The sequence below is a fragment of the Papilio machaon genome, chromosome 23, assembly GCF_912999745.1.
Source record: "Papilio machaon chromosome 23, ilPapMach1.1, whole genome shotgun sequence".
NCBI classification, from domain to species: Eukaryota; Metazoa; Arthropoda; class Insecta; order Lepidoptera; family Papilionidae; genus Papilio; species Papilio machaon.
Window position 1 is genome coordinate 3,118,630 of NC_060008.1, and position 20,472 is coordinate 3,139,101.

The window sequence follows — 20,472 nt, forward strand, 5'->3', positions numbered from 1 at the left end:
CCATACTTTAAATAAATCTTTCTATTAAATGAATTTATTTTAGACTAATTTCATCTACCATAGAGATTTTAAACCAACATACAATACCATCCGATTAATATTGTAATATATGTAGTTTAAATTCGCATTGTCTTCAAACATTTCATGATACTATGTGACTCCGCATTAATTTCTTAGAAAGTAACACTTGAATGAAAACGTAGGCGACTCTTTGTATGTTTAAATGCTAATGTCATTGTTAAATTTTATTACAAATTTGTTAGTACAAAAAATTGCATAATAAACTTTCGCCTACTTTATTTTTACTTATTTTTATTTATTTATTTATTCTTTAGCACTTTTATAAGTACAAGGAGGACTTAATGCCTAAAGGCATTCTCTACCAGTCATCCGGTATATGAGAGGAAAGTATAATTATGTGCAGGGCAGATATGAATTGAAGATACAATTTTACTAATACAATATTATGTAATACAGTAATATATTAGAAATAAATAAGTATAAATAAAATATTGTATATAATATTGATAAAACATTGTACATGTAGAAGAAAAAGAATAAGATAAATAAAAACTCTAGATTAATAAGTACAATAATAAGCGATAACGGCGAGAAGGCTACTTATGAATGGAGTCTCATAACATAATGATGCCGAATCAGACGCTTGAAAATAATTTTGGAGGAGGCTCTTTTAATGTCAGGTGAAAGATCGTTCCACAGTCTAACAGCTGTCACAGAGAAGGATTTATCCAAGAAGGACGAGTGATGAATAGGCGCGGATAGTGAGAGATTATCAGAGGACCGAAGAGAAAGCTCGTGATTTTCACACAGAAATTTGAAGAAGTCTTTTAAATAAGTGGGGTAATTTGTATCATTTAATACTGAGTAAAGAGTGCAGAGAATACGAACGTTCCTACGTTCTCTGATGGGCAGCCATTTTAGTTTTGATCGGAAATCCGACACATGATCGAACTTGCGAAGACCATAAATGTATCGTATGCAGTTATTAAGTAGTCTATCCAGCTTATTCAGTAAGTCGGTATTTAGATCAATAAAACAAACGTCGGCATAATCAATAATGGGAAGAAGAAGGGAATTTACTAAAGTAAGCTTTGTTTTGACGGGGAGGAAGTGTTTAAATCGGATGATAGAATGGAGAGATGCATAGAATTTGCGACAAATTTCTTTGACATGGGCTGACCATCGCAGCTCGGAGTCAATAATGACACCCAGATCCTTGACTGTGCTCGTAAACGGGATGACACAACCGTTGAGTGAAAGGGACGGGATGTCATCAGTAATGATTTTAGTTAACTGGCGGGAACTACCTATAATGATTGCTTGGCATTTGTGTGGGTTAATTACGATGCCGTATGCTTCAGACCACTTTTGGAGACGAGAAAGATCATTATTCAGTGATAGTATAGCAGAATTTAGGTCATTGACTGATGCAGCACTATATAATTGCAGGTCATCAGCATACATGTGGTAATTACTTTTGAGATGAGGGGAAAGCAGATTTATAAAGAGAGAAAAAAGGAGAGGGGACAGTAATCCGCCCTGGGGGACGCCCGTGTCCACTTCAAGCCAGTCGGATATAGTCTGACCACATCGAACAGCTTGACTGCGACCACGCAGATATGAACTGAACCAGTCAATGGAGAAGGGAGAGAAATACAGCTGGCTTAAAAGAGCTAGAAGGAGATCGTGGTCGACAGCATTGAAGGCGTTACTGAAATCAACAAGGACAAGCACTGTTATCATTTTAAGTTCCATGTTGGAACGAATATCCTCAGTAATTTTTAATAAAGCTGTTGTAGTACTGTGACCTTTGCGGAAACCGGACTGGAAGGGATTTAACACTTTGGCATTAGTGAGGAAGTCATTGATTTGAGTGAGGGCAACTGATTCTATGATTTTGGAAAGAAAGGGCAGAATTGATATAGGTCTGTACTCGCTAGGTAGAATGGGGTTAGGTTTTTTAGGGAGTGGTATCACATGGGCTTTACGCCATAGTGCTGGAAAGGTACTAGACGTGAGGGAGAAATTTACAATATGTGTGATAATAGGTAGTACTTGGTCAATAATGTGCATCAACATGACCCGTCCAATGTCGTCGCATCCCACAGCTTTGGTTTTTAGGGAGTTAAATACTTTTCTGATACAGTCTTCACTAGCTGGCGCAAAATAGAAAGGAGTCGAAATAGAAGGGGTTTGTATAGATTTAATTTCATTGAGGGTGTCGGATTTCATTGATGGGGAAATTTTAGAAATGTTAGTGAAGTGGGAATTTAAGGTATTGCAATCAATATTAATTTTACTATCCGTAGGCAATTGCTGACCTACTCCGAGAGACCTCAAAAATTTCCACAAAGCAGCGGGAGATGAAGTTTCAATCTGCTGGTTAATGTATCGACGTTTAGCGTTACGAATAAGCTTATTGCAAAGATTACGGATAACTTTATATGAAGACCAGTTCAGTTCGTTCCTTTCGCGTTTGAATATGCGGAAAGCCCGATCTCTTTTCTTCATCACGTTACGTATGGTTTCATTAAACCATGGTGACGGTGGGTGCTTCAATTTGACAGTATGAACTGGCGCATGTTTATCATAAAGTTGAATGATTAATTTGTTAAATTCTCCGACTTTGTCATCGACAGAGGCAGCCGCTTCGACCGCGCTCCAATCAATTTTTTGGGCATCACAGTGCAACAGATCGATATTCAACCGAGCAAAGTTGCGTTTCTCTAAGACTAAGGGTTTATGTTTAGGAGATTTTAATTTAAATGAGCAAAAGATGAGGTCGTGATGTGAAAAAGCAGGTGCAGAAAACTGGCCGTAATGTGCAACTAAATCGGTATGCGAGGTTAAAAGAAGGTCGAGAAGAGTGTCTGTGGCACTAGAGTGGTGCGTGGCAGTTAGTTTTAAAATATCCAAATTAGCTGATTCAATTATATCTTTTAGTTTTGAAGAACGAATATTCTCGTTGAGAAGGCATGTATTAAAATCCCCCATAACCAAAAAGTGCGTATAAGTTCCCATGAGGGATTCAAAAATGTTTTCTAACTCTGAGAAATAATCGACATTAGGTGGGCAGTAGATAACACCTAATATAAGTTTAACATCGGAGTCGATCTCGAGAAAAAGGTATTCAGCATTTGCATGGTAGGCGGAAGCTGACTGCAGGATTATTTTATATGGATATTTACTTTTAATATAAATTGCTACTCCACCACCTCTTTTATTTGTCCGGTCGTTCCTCACCAGAGTAAAGCCGGGGATAGAAACCGAAGTTGACGGGATAGACGGCTTGAGCCAGCTTTCAGAGACAAGAATGGCATCAATGTGGGACGATTCAAATGATTCGTGAAGGTCTGCAATGTGTGATGGAATACTTTGTGCATTGATGTGGCAGACGTTAAAGTGTCTTGGGAATAACTTAAACGTATTATTGAGATTCTCGCCTAAAGAAAATAATTTATCGTCCGAAGTACTGGAGTCGGAGTTAATCAAATCAACGGAACTTAATAAATCTTCATCACTATTACTCATTCTTTAAGTTTAAACAGTTTTGTAGACTAAAAAAAAACAGCAAGGCGGCTATTATAAATAACAAAATTAAGGGCCTATCCTAATAAACAAAATAAGAGTATATATTAAGAAAAAATAAAATAAAATAGGAACAATGGCTAAAAAATAAAAAAATAAAAATACACTTCAAAACGATCTGCTTCAACTTCTCTTAATATGCTCTTGAGGGGACTACTCTCTGTTAGTCGGATGTAACGCTGGTAGAGAATTAACAAAAATTAAGACAAAAAAAAATAAATAAAAAAATATTACAGTAACAAAGCAAAACAAAACAAGCAAAAAGTAGGAAAATATACAAAAGCTGTACAATTTAGAGTTCTAGTTATTTCACCTACCGGTGATTAGATGCGTGTCAAAGTAATACATTAATTAACAAGCCAGAAAGTAAGAGTATTCGGAAACAGCAATGAAATGGCATCGAAAGCAAAAGCAAGCGATGGAGACCAAATGAAATTTCCAATACTACACTACTTAAAATATTGTGTTGATACTACAGTGATACAACAAAAAAATGGCAACGATGATAAAAGCAACCATGATGAACAGGAACAATATTAAACACTACGCTACTTGAAACAATAGATTTACACTACAGTTATAACTAAAACAAAAAAATAATACTAATAATAATACGTGTGAATTAAAAAGGAACAGAAGAAAAAAACATACCGTGTGTTTACAATATATGTTGATCTGTGTTCTTTACTCTGTGTAGAACATTGGCGTAGATGACATCGGCATCTTAAGCTGTCAATGTCATGTCAAACACTTTGAAATAGATACGTCAAAGTGGCGAATAAATTTGTAAACAAACATTATTAAAGAAGGTATTCGTAAATAGTACTCACTATATGATAAATATTTAATTAAAAACCTCAATACTGAGGATAGTAATCGCGCTATATCGACGAACACAGTACAGCCACAATCATCTACTTCTTGCCGGAGGCACCTGTGCCCGCAGCCCTCTTACTCTTCGATGCTGCACGGGACTCCCTAGTTGATGCTGGCGCCTTATTGACTGTCTCGCCAGACTTAGAAGTGGATGCCTTGTTGAGTTTTTCAAATTCACTCATGGTGTTGATGCGGTGACGCATGCCATCAATGATTACGAACACTGATCCATTGTTCGTCCAACACTTGGAAATGCCAAACTTCTGCCTAGCTGCCATGAAGGTGTCATGTCGGTGTTTGGTCAGAAACTCCGACAGGGTTATACCCGTGCCCTTGAGCGCAGATTTCATCTTCCATATGGACGTTCTGCGCTCATGGTTAGCTATCTTGAACAATATTGTACGAGGCCGGTCCGAAGTTAACTGGCCCATTCTGTGGCATTGCTTAATGTCAGCAGCAGAAAAATTCTCCAGCTTCATTTTAGTCGCAATAGTATGAACCACTACTGAGACAGTATCTTCCGATGTGGTCTCGGGCACCCCATGGAGTAACAAGATTTTGCGTCGACTCTGTGACTCCAGATTATCTGCTTGAGAGGAGAGGAGTGCCACTTGTTCTTGAAGTGACTTTAGTGCGGACATAATGAAAGTGCGGAAAGTTGTGAACTCTGCTGACAGACTTGTGATGGTAGCTGCAGGCACAGCACTTGCAGCTGCCAGCTCACCTTGATAAATATCCATGCGCTGAGTAAACATTTGTTGGAGATTGGTTAGTGATTCTTGAATGGCATCCATTTTGAATAAGTGCTTGTCACTAGTTAAGAATGTAGTTTATAGTGAAATATGAAAAAATACTGGAGAAAAATTAAGGAAAACGCTCACCGGCAGGTACAGTGCTTTACTTGTTGATTTGCTTCATTAATTATGTACAAATTATACTTTATTTAATTGTTTGCAAGTTATTAAAAATTAAGAGCTAAAAATATGTGTACTTTATGAAGATAATAAAAAATAGGGATAAAGTTTAACTCAATTTTATTTAGATAATAACCTATATTAACTGCCAAGCTCCGAGACATTTTTAATAGTTACTAAAACAGCCCCTGAATTTAGATTTCTGTAACGAAATCGTACAACAAGTACGTGTGATATATTTATTTGTTATGAGATAGTAAAGCGCGGGCGATACGCCGTGTCGCAACACTAGCTCGCACGACAATCAAGAACAAATCGCCGCGCACCGGACGGACACACTGAAGCTGCTCTATTATACAGTAAATGGGAAACGCTATTTGCCTATTTATCCCCGCTGATCCCCAGTCCGTCCCCCGTCCGTCCCCCGTCCCGGGCGCGGAATTCTACGAACCAATTTAGTACTCGGCCGCGGAACTAGATGTGATTGACGGAAATACTAAAACTTCTCATTGCATTAGTTAAAATAACGATCAATTTAAATAAACTCGACTCTACTTTAACGGTGTGAAATAGTTACATAGTGTGAATATCGTGACAATGTTTTTACGATAGTAATTATACAACTTAACGAGTAACAGCGAGAATTTAGCAAGCAGTAGGAGAGATGAAGACATTTCGAAATATAATGGTGGCTTCACCATCGCACTGTTCAAACGCATGAATAAAAAGTATTGGCAGTTATACCGGAACACGAACCACAACTTATATTGAATTAAACGCAAATTTTTTTTGTGTAATAACTCCAAAACACTTAAATTAGTAAATACAATCATGTGAATATGAGATTAAATTACGCACGTTTCGCTACCTACACGAGTATCATGGATGTACTCTTAGATGCAAACGTTATTTTGGCTCATGGTTAACTAGCGCATGTCGTCTACGCTGCTTCGAGTGGAGAAAAGCACACGTGGACCTTGTGTTTGCATCCATTTACATATGAGGGATAAAATCGTGTTGTACGTAGTCTCTTGCGGAATTACGAGCCGGCATAAAGTTTGAATTGTATTATAAAGCGTTGCAACAAGGCCCTCTCCCAGCGCTAGTCGGAGCTCAATTGAGTAAATTTGCCTCTATTGAAGTGGATTAGAGCTGCCGAGGTTTTTACAATTACAGCCGGGGGCCCGCTCAGGAAGTTACGCGCGTTAACAAGATCTCCACGGAATTTGATGATCGCGCCCGACTCTGTTATAAATTATAAGGTAATTTATTAATGCTATTTATTGTTAAGTCTATTTTTTTCTTCTTCTTGGCTTTCAAGTTTAGTTTTATGGATAGAGAATGCATTTAGTTCTTGAGATTAACTGAACAGGTCTCCTATAAATAATCTACAGAATTTGGAATAAATATAATAAGTTATTATAATTTCTTTTAACGCTAAATATAACCTTAAATATAAAACGATTTAAACGACGAATTACACCAACCAACCAACGGTACAATATTATTTTAGTGAACACTTATAATAGATTAAAATTTATCGATATTAAATTCAAACGTTTTATTGCCAGAACGAAGCAGACATCGAAATTTCCACATCATTAATTAAGAACAAACAAAAGTGTGTTTTATAGCGACATTACGCTCAATGGCTTATGTCAAATATCTCACAACACTTTCCAACTGTCTCAATGACAGTTCAACGTACAACAGATTAAATATTTGTGAAGAATCGATAATTAAGAAACATCCTAAATAGGCGATCACAGAATAAATTAGTTGCGTGTCACTTTTCACGGATACGTGTAAAAAATGCACGTATTTTTGGAGAAACATTTTTTACTCTGTGAACGATGCGGTCGTTATTCAAATGATTGTTTGTAATTGTTCGTCTAATTAATTCTAACAGTTCATTATTATGTGCTGTGTAAAGAAGGAATTTGTATGACTTGTTTTTGTACTTTTTTACTTTTAAACGAATCTTATCAAATAAAGTGTTTTATTTCTCTTTAAAGTAAAGTGATCTTTGATAACGCGTAACTAAAATATAATATATTTTTAGTGCAATAAAAAATACAGAGAAATTGACAAATAAGGAAAAATGAGGATATTTCGTATTTAAAGAGGACACCAAAAAATCACAATTCCATCATGTCAATGAAAATTTTAGATATAAAATTAAGGTTTTATGCAAGTTTGGAAAATTGTAAAAAAAAATTAGACGTATGATCAACTAGCGAATCCGGGATATAGGTAGTTAGCAAAAAGGATACATTGCTATAAACACGTGACAAAGGACGAACAAATTAACACTGACACTTATTGAATTCTAAGACTGTTACGTGCATAACAGTTTCAAGGCGCGGCCATCTGCAACATACTAAGTGCACCTAATTAGGCCGACGCTGACAAATGTCGCATTTAGCAAACACACTGAAATGTTCCAGATATGCAGATTTGCACATTTGCTAAAACCTTACTCTGTTAGTTTTAGCTAACTAAGATGTTACCGGTTCAACAGTCGAAAGACACAAAAACGTAGTTAACTCTTTTGTCTATATCTTATATCTATATATGTAAAAGAAAGTCGTGTTAGTTACACTATTTATAACTCAAGAACGGCTGAATCGATTTGACTGAAAATTGGTGGGCAGGTAGCTTAGAACCAGGAAACGGGCATAGGATAATTATTACCCAGTTTTCTATTTTTTATTCCGCGCGGACGGAGTCGCAGGTAAAAGCTAGTTTTGAATAAAAGGGTTAACTACGTTTACGTAAGATGTAATAAAACTCACCACTTGCTTGTAATTTTCTTTCTTGTGAATCGTCTGCGTCCATCATTGATTGCTTTTGAAAGAATCCCTAAAAATGTTAATATATATTAGAATTTAAATTAATTAATATTATTTTATTTATTTATAAATGCAAAAGATGGATGAATGTTTGTTAAAAAGTATATTTTTTAATTCCGCGCGGAAGGAGTCGCGGGGACAGCTAGTTTCTAATAACCGCCTTTGTAAAAAAAAAAATAAAAATAATTGGACATGAAAACAAAATTTTCAGCTTGAAGCTTTACATGATATGAAAACCGTACCTGCATTTGTAAATTGGCTAAATCTTCTAAATTCTTTCTCATGAGAAGGTTTTGTTGTTCGAATTCGGAGACGCTGTTGCCAGTACTTGAAGTTGTGGATTGTTCCTGTATTAAAAAAACAACTCATATAATCAACACATTTAAAAAAAATATCTGTCATTAAAATAAGGCATGTAACCCTTATCTGCAAGCACACAGGACCAGCAAAACTTATTAGCCAAGAAAAATGAAATTTAATCAAAAGGTACTTTTTCACTGAATTTTATCAATGTGTTTGGAGTTCAAATCCTTAATAATATTTTATAAAAATTAATATTTAAATAAAGGCACCGTTTTATAAATGACTTCACAACTTCATTAATTACCTGGCCATCCGCATCTCTCGAAACGCTCAGATCAAGAGTCTGGTCTCCGTCATCCGAACCGCTGCCATCTTCCTCTTGACTTTGAGATCTACCAAACAACCTCATTGATTGTTGGTTGATTATCTGTAATGCTCTTTGTCTGTCGATGAAAAATAAAAAAAATGATTAGTTTCTAATAAATTAACATCAATAAGAAGACGTTGTACTCGTAGGAATTTAAGGCAAGCACATAAATAAGACACTATTTTAACGGTCATTTGTAACTATCTACGCCAAATGACTTAGTTATTATAATAACAACTTAACATCACGGAAAGCTGCATTAAGTCTAGTACCAATTAAAAATGTTTTATCGGTACATCGTTGAATGTATGAATAAAAAAAGTTACAATTTATGTTACACAATAAAGTTTATTTAAAACTGTTTTCGTTATGAGTAATGAACCATTATATTATTTAATATTCTCTCAAATTTATCAAATAAACGCTGTTGTTGATAAATACCTTTGAGCTTCTATATCATTGTCTGGGGTTTTAGGTGGTGTTATGTTCGTGGAGCCTTCGTCTTCAGTCGCAGACGACGACCTTCTCAAGCTCCTATCAATGCCATCGCCTGAATCGTGTCTACGTTTCAAGCTCATCGGCAACTGAGTCATAGGTTTACCTAAAAACAAGGAATCATTTTTTCAGTATACATCTAACTTTTTAGCTGCATTAGATAATGTTCTTAATTGTGGAATCTTTACCTTGAAGTGCTTCCAAGTTTCGTATTTGTCCGTTTATAGCATCGGCTACTTCATTAGAAGACAAACCATATATTCCTAAAAATTCCTTCATTGTATTTATAGCATAGTCTCTTAAGATCCTATTTGTTGTATTATTTATATCACCATTATGTTGTGGTTCCGCCACTTCATTTGCTTCTTGACCTTCTCCTAATCTCTCATTGGCGTTAATATCATGATCTTTATTGTCCTCGTCAGAATCGGATTCCCTTCTCCTCGGAGGTGAGTTAGTTTTTATTAACTGTGATATAGCAAAAGGATTTTTGGCACAAAAGGTTTTGTTCTGTAAATTGCTAAAATTTAAGACGGTCCTTTCTCTTTCAGCTTCTTGATTTATTTGTAAACTATGTATATAAGAACGTTGGAAAGAATCAACTTTCTTATCATCGACTAAACTATTTTGATAATTCGAATCTATGTTTTCATTTGAATCAGTACTTAATCTTCTACTGAGATCGACCGCTCCTCCTTTTAGAAGATTGAAGTTTTTAACTCCAATTTTTGCAAAGGTTCCATCGTCAGTTTCATCTTCGACCAGTTGGTCCGGTGAAGTTCTATCATTTCCATTGACAGGACTCTCTACGTCGCAGTGTCCTCCGTTGGAATCATCAGAGAACGTCGTAGCGTTAGGAGCACACCTGGGCTTGAAGTTCTTCCGTTTGTTTCTTTTCGGCATGTTATAGTATGGAGACATGTCGGTACTATGATCTTCGTGGTTGTCCGACGCCTCCGTGGCCCATGACGCGGTTCCATGATGCAAATACAGGGGTTCCTCTGACGCCGGCTGGAGTCTCTCGTGTATAGATTCCTGGTGGGCTGCCATCGCAGTAGTCATTGCAGTATTTGGACTCTTTCGAGGACCACAACCTGAAACGAGCCCGTCCTGCGAAAACAATACGTCCAACTTTAGTTTTATACAAACAATCAAACTTAATTCAACACATTTTAGCGTCCAATCATAACAGTGATTCATTTTCGTTCAATTTAAATTGAAACAATGTATCGAGATTTAACAATAGTCTTTTGTTGACAATGAGATTAGCTGAATACTGTGGAATGTTTTTGAATTCGTTTTTAAATTTTCTCTCTGTTGTTTGAAAATAATGAATTCGTATCGATGGTCGCACGCTGCAATATTTAATAACGTCGAATGTGCTTACCTTAGGATTCTCCTCATGAGTACATTCTAAATGGCTTCGATATAATAGTTATCAGTCTTCTGAATCAGCCATATACACCATCTGAAACGAAAAAAAAAAACATCGTCTTAAATGATTTATAATCGAAGCTTTTAATCTAAAATTACGTAACGAAACTTTAATTTATTCACGTAAATAACATATCTAGTCCAATTCCTATAACGTTCGCTGTAATAATGTATCATTATGTCGAGATTACTTTTATAATGAAATCGACTAAAACATCGCGGTCATGGCATTTGGTGCTGTAAAAAAAAGGTTAACAAACATGCGAATTTAGCGTAAAGCGTTTGTCGACAAAAAAAATTACTTCGTTTTTCTAGACGAATTGACGCAATATAGTATAATTTAAAAATACGGTTCGGAGAAAAAAAAACCCACTTCAACGTGTAACACGCATCGATCAACTCTGTATGAAATAAATTTTTATCAACAACGTATTATAAGTTCTATTTTCAAGAATACGAGAACGCTTAGAACAAGTCGTGGTTGATAAAAAAATAACGTGTACTCATGTTGAAATTGGTAACGTGTTTTTGGTGTACAATTACTTATTAAAATCTAACACAATGATGTGGCCTTCGGCTCTCCTCGTTCGGTATCTTGAATCGAAAATGTCATGGAATTGACATTTTTTGGTTTTGTAATATAAATAATTAATAAACTTTTATAACAAGCCAATAAAATTAATATCAAAGATTTATCAGAACGACATTTTATGTTATTTAAAACTACTATTTTTTTTTAATTAATTGCATTTATCAAAAATTTTAAAAGATAAAAACACTATCAGACATTCATTAAAAAGATATCGCAAAATATTCTTTATTTTCATTTCGATTATGAATTTAATAATTTCTAGTATTTATACATTTATAATGTTAAAATATTTAAACTTTTTATCCTTAACAGTTCAAACAACTGTAAAGATATAGATTAAAATTTAATAACACAAAAGAACAATTTACAAAACCAGTTGAACATCCGCTATTACCATTAACGATAACTGTATTATTTAATTAATTGAGATAATCCAATTTTAATATTACGAGCAACAAAGATTTCTTCGAATATTACACGTAAAAAACAATACATATATGTAGTTAACTCTTTTTTTTCAAAAATAAATACAGAGATGACTATATGTACAAGTGTTTCGATTATTTCATTTCTATATTTTGTTATTCTTGTACTATTTAATTCTTTATTCGTGTGACTTTTATACTCTGTTATTAAATGCTAAGTTAATTATAATATAGTCTGTATCCGGTTATGAATTATATTTTGACATTACGCTTGAATGATTTGGAGCGAGTTGAATAATTTTTAAAATAGAGTCAAGCACGATTCAAATGCAATAAAAAAGGGTTCCGTAACTTTATAATGTGAATACAAAATAGACTATTTTTATTTATATTGCATAGAAAGTAATGTTTGTCACGCTTAGTACGCATCGACAAATCTTTCTTTTAATTCTGATGTTGAGTCATAGCATAAACTGTCGGGCAGAATTTAAGGCTTACATATCAGCATTGAATCATAGTATCTCTCAGAATTTCATAGTTAATTATAATGATGCGATGAATGATCTTATGTAGTAATCATCCAGCAACTGAAGGTTTTTAAATTAACTCTTATTGACAGAATTGAATTTTCTTTTATTTTGTAGGAAGGCGAAAGGTTTTTTAAAATGTGGATCTCTAATTTCGTCGAAGTTTTAATATCGTTATGTGTAGGTAGTTGTACAAAGTTTATTGTAACACTTCTTGTAAGTGGCCGATAGCTGTTCGTGACTGTACTTACGAAACATCTGCATTAGAATGCTGTAACTACCGTTTATGAATAAGACTGTACCAAATTAATTCCCTTAAAAATATACTACATGGTTTTACTTATAAAGATTATTTAAATAGCACACATTTAATGTTTCTTTTTTTAATGATTTTTTTTTTACTGAATATAGTTATGTATTTAATTAGTAAAAATAAACAAGGTTACAAGTAAAATTATTATAATAGTGTAGTCTCGTATGTTAGATCGAAATGTCGATAAAAATGTCGATAGATGTCATAGCATTCGATTGTCGATATCTACAACTAAATGTCAAATATGGTGACGTGGTCGTGTTTTCTTAGAAACAATACTTTGTTTTTTTTTTGGTGTACAAGTATTTTGAAGGTCCAGTAACATGTTTGTTAAAACGTGACATATCTCACGCGAACAATTTTGATATGAAGTTATACAATTAAAAAACTAATAATTTAATCAAAAGTATGTATAAAATAAGATCAATTAAAATTGACTTTAAATTAGTTATGTGCATACAACTAACTATCCAATTATTTATTTTAAATTAGCTGATGCTTGTCACTTCGTCAGCGTTGAATTTTAACATAATGTAATTTCCTATAAAATCTCCTCAAAATATGTCCAGACGTTTCAGAGACAAGATTTCAATACCTAGGGTGCAAGACAAAGTAATAATCGATAAGCGAAGTCTCTAATCGAAAGTCAAAATGTTTGGAAGTGACAATAACTTTCGTTATGTCACGAATTTTGACATTTTTTGTCGATTCTACTAACGAGAGCGATAATCGATATATCATTGTATCTAACCATAAGCACAGCTTCTATTTACAAACATTTATTTAGATCATAAACTATGAAATGTAAAGACAATTTCAGAACGACAAAACAACCTAATACTAGCCTTGGTTGATAAACTAAAGAATGTGGCTCAATGAAAACATGCTATTGTTGTTTGATACAACAAAATTGTAATAGAGAACGTATTGTTTCATGATTAAACTGTTAATGAAGTATTAGAAATACTTTTTACCGTACAAAAGGCAAAGGTCAGTCTCGATGTAATTAACTCGTTAAAGCTACACCCACACTAGTGTGTAACAGCGACGTACAGAGCGAATTGAATTGAACTTTCTAAGTTTATTAATAAAAATAATTTTGAAATTACAATACTTGTCATGTTAAAAGAATAATTTTGCTTTTTTATTCACGTAAAAAGGGTCATGTACTTAAATCATTCGGTTACAGAGTAACTTATTTTTAAAATTTAATCATGTGAAATCTTTTGAAAATAGAAAATAATCAACAATTATAATAAAATATCAAGCATTTAATTAGAATATAAATATTAGATAACGCATTTCTAGCTGTGAATTATGTATGTTTTTCTTTCATAAAGAATTGACATAATATTTCAATACAAGTATAACTTCAATCATCCCACAGAAAAATTCAATCCATTCTAATTAGGCAACACCTTTGCGAAAGTTTACTTCTAAAACGGATATAAAAAGATTTAGCAATTGCTTCGATTTTGAGTTACTCCTTTGTTAGAGCTTACACATTACAGTTGAAAGCTCAAAGACATTGTGATACGAATCTTGTATTCATTGCGATAATTTGTCACGAAAAGTTACGACAAAACTTACGTAAAGAAGGCGCGTTAAGCAAGACGACTTTCATTAGAGGACTATAGTTCAATAAATAATTGATCTGTCTATCCTTATCCTTAGAAAACACACTGACACGAAAGCGAACCCAATTGTATATAATCTTGGCATGAATTCGGTTTATTCCAGGAAAATATTTAATAGCAAGATTTGTAGCGTTCTGATATTGCTAAGCTTTTACATGTATCGCGTTATGTGATACTGTACTAAAGGCTTTATTCGCTAAGAACACTGACGAATATAAACTTTAAAGTTTAGCAGTAAAGGTAACTTAGGTTAAGTAGGTTTTTTGGTGATCTATTAAATTTTCCTCAGCAACAATTTTCAGACAAAAAATGTAGCTATAGTTAATTAGGGTAATCTTACTGTACAATTATTAGTTACTATTTACAACAGTAAAGTTGTATAAGATGTTATCTATTCCATCCATTCTAGCCATGGGGTTCTGAGACCAAAATTTCCTTTTAAAACATATCGTTATCTCTATTTTGTCAAAGTCAATGAGAGGGATGACGATATATTTTATACAAAGATTTTTGCCTCAGAAACCTTCGGTTAACACGCACAAACACCAACATCAAGAGATGGATATCTCAGTTCCTTTTACTTAATCAATGGTAATTATATACGATAGTACAATTGAAACAAAACTAAATCTAAGTCGTACATGTAATGGAGATTCGTTGCAAGATTTTACTTAATTCCGAATCGAATATATCACATCTACGTTTTTAAACGCTAACTTAGAGTCAAATCATAAATTAGGCATGTAAAAATATAGAGGTAATAACTAAATCGACTGTAATCTTGTTTAAGTACCTACTGAACTTAAAAGATAGAATTGCAGAGGTAATAAATACGTACTTAAAATTGCAGAAGTAAATTATCAAGGTTAGTTATAATTTTATGAAAATTTTTCAATAACCAACATCGCCAGTTAAGCCACTTCCGTCGTCCTTCGTGAGGCGGCCATCTTGGATCCGCCATGTTGGTATCCGATCAATATTAATAATGCGCTTGCGCATGTAATTGTGACTGTTTTATTGTTATTATTGGATATTGTTCCGCGCAAGGCTGCCGCGAAAAAGGCCAGTTTTACATTTATGGTGACTGTTAACGCATTGATGGATTTACTTGAGGTTCATACGTGTTGTGGATAATGAACGATGCCCTACAATAAGGTTCGGTGTTAGCCATTTGTTTTCAATTCTGTCAACCATGTTTGGTTCATACGCCTTAAAATATTAAAAAAAATACATCTGCGAATTAAAAAACAAAGTACCATCAATAATACAGGACCTAATAAAGAATTTAAGTACAGATGCAGAAATAAATTCTACATTTCACCTACGAAATTGTTTAGATTTGCTAAAATTATGCTAAGTACCTAATGAGAAATGTTTTTAAACTATTTTAATTTCCAATAAACTGGAAGGCAAACATAATTCAACTGAATTTAACATTCTAACCAACTTTCTAGTATCGATTTTAAATCCAGCCTATAAACAATGTAGTTACTAATAAACTATTACAACAATGCAAGCGCATGTACATCGGACGTAATCGAGTACTTTCCATATATAATCGTGACATCGAATTGTTCGAGCTATCGATGTATCGATAGAATCGATTCCGAGCTGCGGACATAATTAAATTAGATCATGTTAGCCGCGTGGGTGTAAACTGTGGACCACGTCTTATCGGTTTTCTATACGAATTAATTTAAAATCGGCGAGTTTCGAACAATAATTTATTAGTCGCTGCAGGCGATTGTTTTTTTTATTAACTTACAACAAAACGTTAACGACCTGTTATGTGGAAGCGTGTAGGCAGTAATTAGTCTGCGTATCGCTTTACCAAAATAGTATTAATTTATTAATTTTAAAGTGCTATACAAATTTTGTTACGTCAATTTCACGTAATAGGTTGGCAACAATGATTTAATGTTCAACGCCTATTAATGTCCAATTATAGAGGTTGGATTGAAAATATGGCTTTTAAAAAAAATACTTTATCACTAACGTTTTGGAATAATTACAGTAACTTTACAATAATTCAAGTATTATAAAGTTTTCGTCGTTAGTTAAAGATTTTTCAAAACATACTATAATATATTGTGTAATAAATATTTTACATCTCACAATCTCCGGCTACAGATAAAAATAGTGCAACTACGCACAGACAATATAATATGTAGAGAGTGACATAACACTAGTGTACACCCATGACATAAATTTTAATACTCTGTCGTCCGCGAGCAAATAACTCCAGCTTATTCTACAGGTGATCATTATAGGCCGTAAACTCGCCGATAAAATAGATTAGCGCCACATTTGAATATTCAAATGACAAACACGGGCCGTTCGCCAAACATGCGGCTCGAATTTGTGACCTGCTAATAAGAGATAGAATGATACTGGCAGGTGTTGCGTTTTGATTTTTATTTTGTCGTTCCATTTTCAAATGATAATAAAATATGTTTGTTTTCATTTTATTGATTTTTAATTTGGTATTTAGTTAAAAGTATTTATTTAGTCATGAATTTTTATTATTTCTGGCTTCGATTATATTTACTTGTCGGTTACAAAATATGCATTTTTCTTTTAATTTCCTTAGTAAAAAAATCTGTATTTATTTCCGTTAACAGCTTTTTCAGATACACGTTCTAAACGTTGAACTATTGGTGTACATAATTGGGATATTACAAAAATGAGTAACGCTCAACAAAGTATATGCAATAAAGTTCATTGTTTATAATGGCTAGCGGTATGAATTATAATTAATAGTACACCTATCCATTATTGCAGTAATTCATCGCGACTTGATATTCCGCGCGCGGCCCGCCATTGCTCGGGCGCATTCTGAATGTCTGTCTATGAGGGCTTCGTTGGCAGGAAAATGACGATCAATACTTTAATTACAATATTTATAAAGTAACACTAATAAACTAGACAGTGTCGGAAGCACTAAGTCTTTTAATTATGTTGTGTTGAATGTCCCAACAGGCAAAGTATCATGTTGATTTTGAAGGAAGGGTTTATGTAATATGTTTATCAAAGAGTTTATTGTTACTGCTTATTATTTCGCTTGCAGTAAAATAAATAATTTTGTAATTAGAGCATTGGAGCCACAGACTCAACATTGCTTTCGGGGTAGCCATTACAAAAAAATAAAACAATTACATATCACTACTAACAATTGTTAAGGCAAACTAAAGCTTATTTGTAACTGTATAAGATTTAAATTTCATTAACAGAATTGTAAATTAAATTCTCGTCAACGCACACGTTCTAGTTTCAAACGTTTCCACTTAAATTCAAATGTTTATTACGACAATTGTCAATTAGGACTATCGAAATTTATATGTGTACCTTAACACAATGTGATACGATTCTATTTTGAGTGGCATTCGTTTGATTGACGGTATATATAAAATGGTATGGTAATGTTTTGATATGGCGAATGCTTCTGAGAAGAAACTTAAGGTCCTCTCAGTCAACAGTAACTGTTTTGCGTTGTTTATATAACGGGTAGCGTTACCTGTGATGGTTCTCGGTTCGCAGATCTGTGCGTAGGCTACGCGTTATCGAGTGCGGTGGGTCTAGCCACGGTGGTCCTGTTGCTATCAATTCTTTGTATAATTAGCTATTGATATTATCAATTCATGTAACATAATGTATTCAAGATATTATGGCAGTTTGAAATTAAATTGCTCTCCGATACAAATGTTTGAAAAAAGAGATTTAGGTTGTTATGTCTACGGAAAGTATATATGCCCTTATATCTATTATTTTACTATAGTTCGTTTTTCCAATTTAAATAGTTAAATAATTACAAAAACTTTATAATTTTTAAGCATAATGTTACAGTTTCGTGATTGTTATCATACGTTACGGTGTTCGAAGAAATTCATAACTCGTACTTATACATGAGTAATTTGTATGAAATTTAGTAATTTATAATAAAAACAAAAGTACTCTTAAAAATCAGAAGTAGTAGTGAGTCATAAATTGCTGTTAAGTTGAATAAAACAAATATTTAATTGTACGCGTTCAATTATAAATCTTATTCGAAAGGAATAAGGTATGTTTCCATTAAGATGAATATTTAAAAGAAAAGCATTGTGTGGGTTCTCTACCAGACGCTTATTCTGCAATAAATGTATCGAAACGCAGCGGATTTATCTTACAATAACAAACTTGACAAATTCTTGTTAAAGATATTCTCTTTGGCATGCGCTGAAATAAGCCAGCGTCAAATTTCTTAAAACAAAAATCAATACATAAACAATAATTTATAACAATTAATAAGCATGTATGCCGTTTTAAGATTATACGTCATTTTTAAAATTCACAATCAAAATATTTGAATAACCAGTAACAAGTATTTTGTTTCTTTATACCTCATTATATAGCGTTAAAACAAAACGAATTAAAAATAAATTAATCCGAGAATGCTAAGTAATAAATCTTAAAACCGAAAACAGAAAATACCAAACGAAATAATTTAAATAAATAAAAAATGACTTAAGCGGTAGTGAGGCGGGAAAAAGGAATTAAAATCCAAAAGAACAGATTCTTTAAGATAATGCTTATTCATTCCACATTTAAAATCAAATTTTCAAATAAAGAACTGGACTCGGACCATCGAATGAGCGCGCGGGAGCGAGATGGCTATACAAGGAAACATGTAAATCAGACAAAGATGGATATCTCATTATGATTGACAGCTGGGAACGTCGGCCTTGAAATATTTGAAACATTATATTATTATAAAGTACACTATCTTCATTCAACACAGGAGCGTGGCGGTCATTAAAGTCAATTATCTTTAATTTAAAAAATGAACCAAATTACATTTAAGATATTTTATAAAAATAAAAAGAAATTGAAAATTTGTTATTCAATAAATTAATAATTTCTGAAGCAGTTCTTTTCCCAGTCCTAAAAGTTCAACAGTAGACGTGGAGCTTTTCAAACACATGCCTAGTGAATTAAAAAACTAAAAAAATCTAATGTACAGATTGCAATACATTCCTACCCTTCCGGCATAGTTACTTAGATACATGCTTAACAATCTATTATGTTCCTTTTAATCAGCCTTTTAAAATAAAGGATACAACAAAAACGTTTATTTAAATTAATTTTTTTATCGGTCTTACTACTACACTGGGTAGTTAACTTTTTCTATGTCCGATCTACTCTTGTGTAAATTCCTCATTACCCGTATGTATAATGATGGCAGTCGCCGCTAGATGTTCATTTTTAGAAACGTCGAGTTTCTCCCGAACACGTTTTAAATCATAATTCGAGCGCGTTTTTTTCCAATTCAGTACGTTGACTTTATAATTTAATTCTTAAACGTTTAAATTAACCGTTTGAAACTGGTGAGTACATCACTATTTAATAAGGCTGACAGTGACAGATTAAAAATGACTAACATTCTTTTAAGAATCCAGTTTCTTTCAAACTTTATATTAGAAGTGTTGCCACATAATTTTACAAATCTATATTGTCTGAAATTTTTCCATAAAAAAATAATAATATGATACATACCATCGTTGGTAAAAGCTTTGGCTACATAAAGACAATTTGCGTTAAGAAAAAACTTTTAGAATAGGTCTTTTAGTTACTGTTTGGAACAACTTATATTAAACAATGATCTAATCGTTTTGTTTATTTATCATTTCAATGGTTGAAATTTATGAAACTGTGTACTGTGAGAGGTCATTGAGAGTTTGTATGACCATATTGTTTATTGTTTGCTACTAAGTGTCACATCTCACCGTTTTGTTTACGCGTATAATATATCAGAGTTTATTTATTCAATGATTCTTCGAAATGATTGCCACATTATTATATTCAAAACCGATATCTGAACATCTCTATATTACTTCACATCACTATCGAACACGTTTCCCGCTATTTGTTCTGTCAAATCTATTATCAAATGTTGCCACTTTTCAAACGACTTACCAATCGATTTTAATTCGTAGAATATGTTTTAAATCCAGTTTCCTCAAAGAGTATCAAACAATACAGGCGGTATCTAACCATTAAGTCTGTGATCACGAACTGTCTCTCAGAGATCGGATTATTAGACATCCGGATATTCAAATTTCACCAACTCAAATTTCAAAATACTATTTGTTCCA

The 20,472-nt window shown here is 33.3% G+C and overlaps 1 protein-coding gene across 1 annotated transcript in view; it reads right to left on the minus strand.

Annotated features, from left to right (window-relative positions):
- Positions 1-6,501: 6,501 nt before the first annotated feature.
- The window catches only part of LOC106708968, a 61,194-nt gene continuing 47,223 nt past the window's right edge, over positions 6,502-20,472 (minus strand). Inside the window, exons 3-9 of the mRNA XM_014500588.2 lie at positions 10,804-10,884; positions 9,605-10,526; positions 9,363-9,522; positions 8,859-8,997; positions 8,494-8,598; positions 8,195-8,261; positions 6,502-6,644 (exon numbers count right to left, since the gene is read on the minus strand). Coding sequence (XP_014356074.2) covers positions 6,502-6,644; positions 8,195-8,261; positions 8,494-8,598; positions 8,859-8,997; positions 9,363-9,522; positions 9,605-10,478 — 1,488 coding nt within the window. The 5' untranslated portion in view covers positions 10,479-10,526; positions 10,804-10,884. The remainder of the gene's footprint in view (positions 6,645-8,194; positions 8,262-8,493; positions 8,599-8,858; positions 8,998-9,362; positions 9,523-9,604; positions 10,527-10,803; positions 10,885-20,472) is intronic.